General features: G+C 44.5%; 1 protein-coding gene across 1 annotated transcript; it reads left to right on the top strand.

Annotated features, from left to right (window-relative positions):
* Positions 1-3,027: 3,027 nt before the first annotated feature.
* On the top strand, positions 3,028-3,825 carry FNDC10 (fibronectin type III domain containing 10). Its single transcript, XM_033922429.1, has one exon. It carries the CDS (start codon positions 3,028-3,030, stop codon positions 3,823-3,825), a length of 798 nt encoding a protein of 265 aa, XP_033778320.1.
* Positions 3,826-11,230: the final 7,405 nt, after the last annotated feature.

Here is an 11,230-nt window from a genome sequence, read left to right on the forward strand (position 1 = left end):
AAGAAAATGTTTTTTCCACCTCGGCACGACCTGTGATGTATTTAAATTTCTCAATCATGTCTCCCCTTTCCCTGCGCTCCTCTAGAGTGTAGAGCTGCAATTTGCACAGTCTTTCTTCGTATGAGAGACCCTTGAGTCTGGAGACCATCCTGGTGGCCATCCGCTGGACCGACTCAGCTCGAAGCACATCTTTACGGTAATGTGGCCTCCAGAATTGCACACAGTATTCCAGGTGAGGTCTCACCATGGTTCTGTAAAGTGGCATTATGACTTCAGGTTTGCGGCTGACGAAGCTTCTGTTGATACATCCCAACATTTGCCTTGCCTTGGATGAGGCCTTCTCTACTTGTTTGGCAGCCTTCATGTCTGCACTGATGATTACTCCCAAGTCCCGTTCTTCCGAAGTCCTAGCTAGTGTTTCTCCATTCAAGGTGTAAGTTCTGCATGGATTTTTGCTGCCGAGATGCATGACCTTACATTTTGTAGCGTTGAAGCCTAGCTGCCATGTCGAGGACCAGTTTTCCAACGTGATCAGATCCCGCGTCATACTATCCTGCCGATTGCTTTCACTTACTATATTACATATTTTGGCGTCGTCGGTGAATAGTGCTACTTTACCCTGAAGCCCTCGGGTCAAGGCCCTTATGAATATGTTGAAAAGGGATGGTCCCAGGACTGAGCCCTGCGGCACTCCACTAGTCACCTCCGATGTCTCAGATAGGGTGCCATTGACCATCACCCTTTGAAGTCTTCCACTCAGCCAATCATTGATCCATGCAGTTAGGTGAGAAACTAACCCCATTGATTTCATCTTGTTTAATAGTCTACGGTGTGGGACACTGTCAAAAGCTTTACTGAAATCCAAGTACACTATGTCCAGAGACTCTCCCGAGTCTAGCTTTCCTGTCACCCAATCAAAGAAGCTGATAAGATTGGATTGGCATGACCTACCCCTAGTGAATCCATGTTGACAGGGATCCCTTAGGTTCCCCTCATCCAAAATCGTGTCTAATTTACCTTTAAGTAGAGTTTCCATGAGTTTGCACACTATTGATGTGAGACTCACTGGTCTGTAATTCGCAGCCTCTGCTCTGCAACCCTTTTTGTGCAGAGGAACGACGTTAGTCGTTTTCCAGTCCAGGGGGACTCTCCCCTTACTTAGGGAGAGATTGAAGAGCATGGCTAACAGTTCCGCCAGTACAAAGTTTTATTTTATTTTTCTTTCCAGCTTATGATTTATCTTTAATCTTATCTATTGTTTTGCCTTTTGTCTTTGTTTTGTTCTATTTCTATCATTTAAATTTCTCCAGAATTCTACTGTTCAACGGCTCCCCCTTCTGCTTCTATTCCTTTCTCTCCTCTCTTCTACCTTCCAAAGTATTTAGATCAATGCTGTCTTGTTAAAATGTTTATTTTATTTTTATTTTTCCTCTAACTCTACTTTTCACTTCTCTATTACCCTCCAGGTACTTTAGTTAGATTGTGAGCCTTCGGGACAGTAAGGGAATTTTTCAAGTACCTTTCTTATTTCTAATCTTAATGTATATTTTCTGTAAACCGCTTCGAACCTAACGGATGTAGCGGTATATAAGAAATAAATTACATTACATTACATTACATCGCGCAGCTCTCTGAGCACTCTTGGGTGCAATTTGTCCGGTCCCATAGATTTGCTCACCTTGAGCCTTGACAGTTCGCTGATAGACAATTTTTTGGGAAAAAAATATTTTAGAACTACATTTCTGGTGCCAGGGACCTTGCTAGGTGCCAGTGTCCCTGATTCTGGAAGCAGCATCTGTCCGTGATTGACATGCAGCAGGTGCCAGTTTTCTGGGCGCCTGCCATGGTAGGTTCCACTTACAGAGTCAGACAGAGAGAGGAACTGACATGTAAAAACTATCGAAAAAGACAGATTTTATTGTCTACCCCATAGTTTTCGGCCTCACTGAGATGAAGTTCCAGCATAACTCTGGAACGCATGCAGAGATTTCAACCAAACTTGGTATACATATGACTTACTATCTGGGGAAAAATGCTGTGGGGGTGGGAAGGGGGTGATGTAAAAATTCTCAAAAATGACAGATGATTGGGATAAATAAATATCCGGGCCTTGCCGGGTAATCAGCTAGTAATTTTATAAAAGTCCCTTTCCTCATGTAAAATAAGCTGGACGAATTATCCCTAAATATTCTGTCTGAAAGATGCATTTTTGAAAGTCTTGTGAAAGAGCAGTATATTAAAAGATGCAAATCCCTTCACAGCTACTTCCTTCAATCAAAGGTGACGTTAAAACTTTGGTCATACTACTGAAAGACGGTATATCAAATTCATAACCCTTCCCCATTCATTCAGTGATTTTTTTTTTTTTTTAAAGGCAAATAAAAGTAAATTCGATCGGAAGGATTTCATTCATCCTTATACCTTTAAATAAGATACTTCCCACTGGGACTGAAATATTTACAGCATTGATTTTATAGATCTGAGTGACCTTTTGGACTCTAAGGGGGGGAGGGAGGAGGTAGATAATAAAGGATTTTAAATCCTATGTCAGTAGGCCCTAAAAATATCAAAACTTTTTCTTTTGCATTCATGGCAGTCCCAACAACCGTTTTGTAAACAGTCATTAACTGGTTAAAATGTTTCTGGCTCCCTATTGGCAGCCTGTAAGAGCTGCACAGAATGTGCTTGCAAGCAGCCTAGAGATGATGTAGCCCTTCTATCTCCAGTTGGGCTTTTTTTTTTTTATTTTGAAATGTGCATCTTGCTATTCCCTCGGTTTCTGAAAGAAAGGGATTTGGCTCCAGGAGAAAAACTTCAACAGGGGCTGCCCAAAGTTCGCATTACAGTAAAGGCATTTTATGAAAGCACTACCGCTACCTGAGAGGATGCTGTTGCAAGCAAGCCCTTAGAAGAGACTGAACTCTAGGACGCATCAGTTTTGCTTCAGATCTGTGGCTGAATGACCTTGATTTTGCCTCTCTTTGCATTACAATCAGCCTTGCATTTTTGGTTCTACCTCCAACCGACATGATCCGTTTGATTTGGGGGACGCTGCAGTCACTGGTTTTCCTTGGGCTGTGTGAATGGAGACCTGCTCCTGTTGGGGGGAGGTGGAGAAGAAGTTTCCCAGGGCTGCAGGGAGAGGGGACGTGGGACGATCCCGGGGAACCGTCAGGGGGCAACCGCTCTCCCGCAGCTGGCGACACGGGAGCGCATCCCCTCGCTCAGCGAGACCGGAGGGGGGCTGCGGCTCGAAACCTTTCCGGCGCGCAAGCCGAGGACTTGCTGTGCCCTTACAAAGTGACGGGAGAGGGCGACGCGGGCGGCCGCCTCTGTTTCAGGACCTCGGACAGCGACTTCTTCTGCCACCGAAGGGACTGCCGCGCCTACCGCTCGGGCGAGGTGCTGCGGGCCAGCGTGTTGAGGAACGGCAGCGCGCTTTTGCAGTGGCAGCCTCCGGAGGTCCAGACCCGCCCCATCAAAGGCTTTGCCCTGAACTGCTCCTGGAAGGGCGCTTACACCCGTTTCCAGTGCGACAGCGTGCAGCTCGGGGCCAGTTGCAGGGACTACCTGTTGGCCAACGTCCATGACAATGTCAAGTACAGGATCTGCTTGCAGACTCTCTACGCGAACGGGAGCGCTGCGGGCGAGTGCGTGGAATTTGCGGTGGAGCCGGCCGGAATGCAGGACATTGTCATTGCCATGACTGCAGTCGGGGGTTCCATATGTGTCATGCTAGTAATCATTTGCTTATTGGTGGCCTACATCACGGAAAATCTCATGCCCCCTGCCTTTTCCAGACCGACTTCTAAAAGGGGACCTTGAGAGAAGCCATTGCAAAAGGACCGTTTTCTACTCCATCATTCATAGACTCTAGACTAGATGATTGTAGGTGGAATTAGGTAGGATTGTGAGTGGGATGAAATGGATTTTAAAACAGGATGTACCTGGATTTAAGGCAGGGGTCCCCAAAGTCCCTCCTTGAGGGCCGAATCCAGTGGGGTTTTCAGGATTTCCCCCAATGAATATGCACGAGATCCTATGTGCATGCACTGCTTTCAATGCATATTCATTGGGGAAATCCTGAAAACCCGACTGGATTGCGGCCCTCAAGGAGGGACTTTGGGGACCCCTGATTTAAGATATCGACTATTAAACATGAGTATTGGGGAGAAAGGGGGGTTGTTTCGGTGAGGAACTGAAAGTGTGGCAAAATTCCTTCCATATGAAATACCCTCAGCTGGGCATCTATAGATAAACAATTGAAAATTCAATACTGTGATGTGAAATAAATAGTTATCAAAGATTTCATTAGTAAATCATAGCAATGATACAAAGTTAGCTGACTCAGGCCAGGTTTTTATCCTGCAAGATAGTACTATACTGTGAAAAGAATTGGCTAGATGCATTTGAAACGGCTGCTTAACTTCTAACGCCTGAATAAATGGGATTATAGTATTAAAAATTCCCAAGTTTCAATAACAGTATGCCTTTAAGAGGATTGGATGTTAAATCCAGGAAACGTTTAACAATAAATTTACAAGTACTGTATTACCACCTTCCGTTTCAGACTGTCCTTTAACATAGAAGCATAGAAAATGATGGCAGAAAAGGGCCTCGGCCCATCAAGTCTGCACACTCTAATTACCCATCCCCCAACTTCACCCCCCCAAGAGATCCCACATGCCTATCCCATCTTCTCTTAAAATCTGGTATGCTGCTGGCCTCGATCACCTGCAGTGGAAGTTCATTCCAATGATCAACCACCCTTTCAGTGAAGAAATACTTCCTGATGTCACCATGAAATTTCCCGCCCCTGATTTTCAGCGGATGCCCTCTTGTGGCCGTGGGATCTTTAAGAAAGAAGATATCATCTTCCACCTCGATACGGGCCGTTTACTGTTTCGTTAGTCAAGATTTGGAGCCATGTTGTTAATTTTCCAAGCCCATTATGACGTGGAAAATAAGATTAAAACAGTTTCAATTGTTTTCTATTCTCATCCCTGTTTAAGTTTTCAGAGCAGACTCTAATCCTGTATGAACCCTCCTAGTCTGGTTGGGGGGCTAGAAGGTATACTGTAGTATCAATCCGCTTATAATTGATGGTGTGCTTGTATCAGGAAAAAACAAACCACTCACCATTTCCTCTATCAGGCATCCAATTTTGCTGTCTAACCACAGGGGCTAATGACCGAACAGTCATAAAATTCCCCAAGGCATTTCACTCTAGTACAGGGGTAGGCAATTCCGGTCCTCGAGAGCCGGAACCAGGTCAGGTTTACAGGATATCCACAATAAATATGCATGGGATAGATTTGCATCTCAAGGAGGCAGTGCATGCAAATCCATCTCATACATATTCATGGTGGAGATCCTGAAAACCTGACCTGGCTCCGGTTCTCGAGGACCAGAATTGCCTACCCCTGCTCCATGGTGTCGGGAAATGAACTTCGGATTCCTGAATCACGGAGAGGCACTACAGGGACTACAGGGACCAGACGGACTCCACCTGACCAACAGAGGTAAGAACGTCTTCGGACATCGACTAGCCCGTCTGCTTCGAAGGGCTTTAAACTAGGTAAGTTGGGGGAGGGTATCCATTTATGTACCGGAGCAGTAAGTAACAATCCTGACGAGGTGAACCAAAACTCCAATTTTAAGTTCGAGGTAAGTACCCTTACTGCTAAAGATTCGATAGGAGACACTTCAACTCAGATGGGTAACTCTCTACAGGAGTTTAGTAAACACAAAGAGTGGAGAGCTATGTATGTTAACGCACACAGCCTAGGGAATAAATTTCTAGAGCTAGAAACAGAAATAGTAAATGCAGACCTAGACGTGGTAGCAATATCTGAAACATGGTTCACAGACTCTCATGGGTGGGATATAACTATACCAGGATACAACCTGCTTCGCCAAGACAAAGAGGGTAAGCTAGGAGGAGGGGTAGCACTTTACATCAAAGAGAACATCAAGACAACCAGGATCATAGATGTCAAATACACTGGGGAATCCATCTGGGTAAACCTGGCCAGAGGCGGAGAAAAATGCCTGTATCTTGGTGTGGTATACAGACCTCCAAGACAATCGGAGGACAAGGACGCAGAATTAATTGAAGACATTGAGAATATCACCTTACGGGGGGATGTTGTTCTGCTAGGGGACTTCAACATGCCTGATGTAGACTGGAACACACTCTCAGCGACGACTTGTGGTAGCAGGAGGATATTAACGTCCATGAAGGGAGTACGGCTCAAACAAATGGTACTAGAGCCCACTAGGGCCCAGGCCATCCTGGACCTGGTACTTACGAACGGGGAAAGCGTCTCGGAGGTCTCGGTGGGAGAAACGTTGGCCACCAGTGACCATAACATGGTATGGTTCAACCTTAGGAAAGGATTCCCTAGATCACAAACAAAAACGAGGGTACTCAATTTCCGGGGCACTGACTTTGCACGTATGGGAGGTTTCGTCCAACAGACGCTGCAGGCCCAAGAAGCAACTGATAATGTGGAAGCCATGTGGTCAACCCTAAAATCGACCCTTCACGAGGCAACTGTCCGCTACATAAAATCGGCAAATAAACAACAAAGGAAAAAGAAACCCCGATGGTTTACTGATGAGGTCTCGTACCTCGTCAAGGAGAAGAAAAGAGCGTTTCTTTCATACAAACGAACCGGGGAAAAAGAAGCTAACATCGAATACAGGACAAGGTCTGCAGTGGTCAAAACAGCAGTCAGGGAGGCCAAAGTTCAAGTGGAAGAAACTCTAGCAAAGAACATTAAGAAAGGGGACAAATCCTTCTTCAGGTATATTAGTGACAGGAAAAAGAACACAAACGGGATAGTACGTCTTAGAACGCCAGACGGGAATTATGTGGAAACAGATTCCGATAAAGCCAGACTACTGAATGATTACTTCTGCTCAGTCTATACCTGCGAGGCACCAGGGCACGGGCCACAGCTGGAAGCAAAGCCAAGCAAGAAAGACCCATTTAAGAATTTTGAATTCACGCCAGCTGAGGTTTACAGCGAACTGTTAAGACTCAAGGTGAGCAAAGCCATGGGACCGGACAAATTGCATCCAAGAGTGCTCAGAGAGCTGTGTGATGTACTGGCGGAACCATTGGCCATGCTCTTCAATCTCTCCCTAAGTAAGGGGAGAGTCCCCCTGGACTTGAAAACAGCCAACGTCGTTCCTCTGCACAAAAAGGGATGCAGAGCAGAGGCTGCGAATTACAGACCAGTGAGTCTCACATCAATAGTGTGTAAACTCATGGAAACACTACTTAAAGGAAAATTAGACACGATTTTGGACGAGGGGAATCTAAGGGATCCCAGTCAACATGGATTCACTAAGGGTAGGTCATGCCAATCCAATCTTATCAGCTTCTTTGATTGGGTAACAGGGAAGCTAGACTCGGGAGAATCTCTGGACATAGTGTACTTGGATTTCAGTAAAGCTTTTGACAGCGTCCCACACCGTAGACTGTTAAGCAAGATGAAATCGATGGGGTTAGGTGAGACACTAATTGCATGGGTTAATGATTGGCTGAGTGGTAGACTTCAGAGGGTGGTGGTCAACGGCACCCTTTCTGAGACATCGGATGTGACCAGCGGAGTGCCACAGGGCTCAGTCCTGGGTCCATTCCTTTTTAACATATTCATAAGGGACTTGACCCAAGGGCTTCAGGGTAAAGTAACACTATTCGCTGATGACGCCAAAATATATAATATAGTAAGTGAAAGCAATCGGCAGGATAGTATGACGCAGGATCTGCTTACGTTGGAAAACTGGTCCTCGACATGGCAGCTAGGCTTCAACGCTAAGAAATGTAAGGTCATGCATCTCGGCAGCGGAAATCCATGCAAAACTTACACCTTAAATGGAGAAACATTAGCTAGGACTTCAGAAGAACGAGACTTGGGAGTAATCATCAGTGCAGACATGAAGGCTGCCAGACAAGTAGAGAAGGCCTCATCCAAGGCAAGGCAAATGATGGGATGTATCAGTAGAAGCTTCATCAGCCGCAAACCTGAAGTCATAATGCCACTATACAGAACCATGGTCAGACCTCATCTGGAATACTGTGTGCAATTCTGGAGGCCACATTACCATAAAGACGTGCTTAGAGTTGAGTCGGTTCAACGGATGGCCACTAGGATGATCTCCGGGCTTAAAGGTCTCCCGTACGAAGAAAGACTAAACAAATTGCAGCTCTACACTCTAGAGGAACGCAGGGAAAGGGGGGACATGATTGAGACATTTAAATATATCACAGGACGTGTCGAGGTGGAAGACGACATCTTCTTTCCCAAAGGACCCTCGGTCACAAGGGGGCATCCGCTCAAACTCAGAGGAGGGAAATTTAATGGTGACACCAGGAAGTATTTCTTCACAGAAAGGGTGGTAGATCACTGGAACAAACTTCCAATGCAGGTGATCAAGGCCACCAGCGTGCTTGACTTTAAGAATAAATGGGACATACACGTGGGATCCCTACGAGGGTAGAGTTAAGGAACTAGGTCATTAGTACTCAAACTTAATGGGGTGGGTCAGAAGAGTGGGCAGGCTTGATGGGCTATAGCCCTTTTCTGCCGTCAAATTTCTATGTTTCTATGTTTCTACATTGTGTGCAGAAAACTTGCAGTTCTGCTGTTATTTTTAAAAAGAATAAATTAAATTTTTAGATGATAAATATCTCAACGAAAAAGAGCAGGTGCCTTCACCATGGGTAGAAAAGGCGCTGTAACACTAATGCTCCATAAAATTCATTTGTGGTCCCTCAGTAAACCAGAGTACCTAACAAAGGGGTTAGAAATCTTAGCTTCTAGGTTGCAAGCATTAGACTAGGGGTAGGGAACTCCGGTCCTCAAGAGCTGTATTCCAGTTGGGTTTTCAGGATTTCCCCAATGAATATGCATGAGATCTATTTGCATGCCCTGCTATCAATGCAAATTTATTGGGGAAATCCTGAAAACCTGACTGGAATACGGCTCTCAAGGACTGGAGTTCCCTACCCCTGCTTTAGACACAATATAGACACCCCCCCCCCCAGGCCTTATAATTGTTTGCTTTTGTGTCTATGGTATTGGATGAACCTCTAAGTATTTAATCTTTGTGATAATATAATTCTGGAGTTAATGGGGGGAAATAGAATCCTTAGACACAATTTTAAAAAGCAAGACATTTTCTGATGGCCTTTAAGCAGCCATATTAAGGCTGATGGGATGTCAGGAAGAGTTCCAGTGACATGCTCACACTCTGGAAATGTCAAGGGAAGGATGTGAATGTCAGCCACATTCTGAGACGTCTCTGTTCTCCATAGATGCATGCAGGGTCATTAGAACAGATTAAGAAATTTCATCCACTCTGTCTAGAGCAGTGGTTCCCCAGGACGGGGGACCCCCAGCCAGTCAGGTTTTCAAGATATTCCTAATGAATATGCATGAGAGAGATTTGCACTTCCATTATATGCAAATCTCTCTCATGCATATTCATTAGGGATATCTTGAAAACCTGACTGGCTGGGGGTCCCCCAGTACAGGTTTGGGAACCACTAATCTAGAGTGAAAATTCATAGCACAGCTGACCCAGGAGGGAATTGATAAAGAAGCGGAGTTGGCCAATTTTGGGGGAAACCTTTCTAATCAACCTTACAACAAGTTGTTTTCTTTGTGTGAAAGCATGTTTGTTATGGAACTTTTGGAAGTTGAGGGATGTTATTTAGGAAACATTGGCACAGAAATGGTAGCAGTGGCGTACCTAGGGTATGTGGCACCCGGGGCCCATCATTTTTTGACACCCCCCCCCCCCCCCCTCATGTAAATTTTTTTTTTTTTTTTTTTTTGCAATAACCATGAAATGGAATAAATGGTCAGAATAGAAACAGGCAGTGAAAATTTTCTTTTTTTTTTTTCAAAGTATTTTTATTGAGAATGGCAAAAGGTCCAGACAAGCAACCATGGTCTGTACAGAAACTTATACATTATCAAAAAGAACACAGAATGAGAGTAACAGCAACAACAAGCATGAACAAGCCTCTCCCAAGAGAAAATTGCCAATGAGAGGCATAGCAATACACAACAAAAGGCCAAAACTTGGGGCAAGCAAACAAATCCCACCCCAGAACCCACAAGAATAATAAGCCGGACTAGACCCTCAGCCATATTTTATAATGAAAAAAACCCCCACAAGCAACAACACCCAGACCGCTCACCAGACACACCAATCCGCACAACAAGCACCCAAGAAACACCCAGCCACCACCCAGACAAAACTACCAGACACACCTACCCCACCAAGCCCAGACCCAACCCCCCCTCCCCAGAGAGTGCAAGCGCAAAGTGGACCGTGAAAAGGGCAGCTGCAGAAGTGGAAAGCCCCAGATAAGTAGGTTAGCTAAAGAAAGCCCACAGATAGAAGAAATCAGGATAACAGAAGTTCCAACAAATGCTCCCACAGAAAATTTTCTTTTATTGAACCTCATTTATGTAACCATTATTCCAAACATAACATAACATAAATTATGTCTGAATTGTCATGACATCAGAAGTACATATGGAGTAGTTGCAGGTGATGCTTGGGACAGTTCTGATTATGTTAGTTTGGTTTTATGTGTTTTTTTAATAGAAGGGTTTTTATTTCTTTTTTTAAGGTTTTAGTAGTTTGTGGTCGAGGTCAATAGGTTGTAGAGTTGGGGGTCAAGTGTTGCAGCTCGAATGGCTAGGAGGTTGTCGAACAGTTTTTTTCTTTTGACGTTTTTGGTTGGAGGGTGTGTGAATGGTGCGTGAGTTCTCCTATGTCTGTTTGAAGTGGATTGAATTATTTAGCTGAAGAAATTAGTTCCCCCCCCCCATTCCACACACATTAATTCTCTTCCATTTTTGTTCCCATTATAAAAAAACACTGATAAGTTCCCAGGAAAAAAATACATTAAAATAAGAAGTGAAAACAAAGGCCCCTACAGATGAGAACATAACATAAGAATAGCCTAACTGGGTCACACCAATGGTCCATCATGCCCAGTAGCCCATTCTCATGGTAGCCAATAGTGCTGCCCGATTCAGAGAAAAATATTTCATTCGATCCGATTCACCCTGTTGAATCGATTTTTCGATTAGATTCACTGTTAATGACACCGCTTTTTAAGTTTAAACAAAGTATAACAATAAATTTCACAACAACAATAAATTTCACAAAGTACTTTAAAAAAAAAAAATCACATTTT

The sequence above is a fragment of the Geotrypetes seraphini genome, chromosome 15 (assembly GCF_902459505.1).
Source record: "Geotrypetes seraphini chromosome 15, aGeoSer1.1, whole genome shotgun sequence".
NCBI lineage: Eukaryota > Metazoa > Chordata > Amphibia > Gymnophiona > Dermophiidae > Geotrypetes > Geotrypetes seraphini.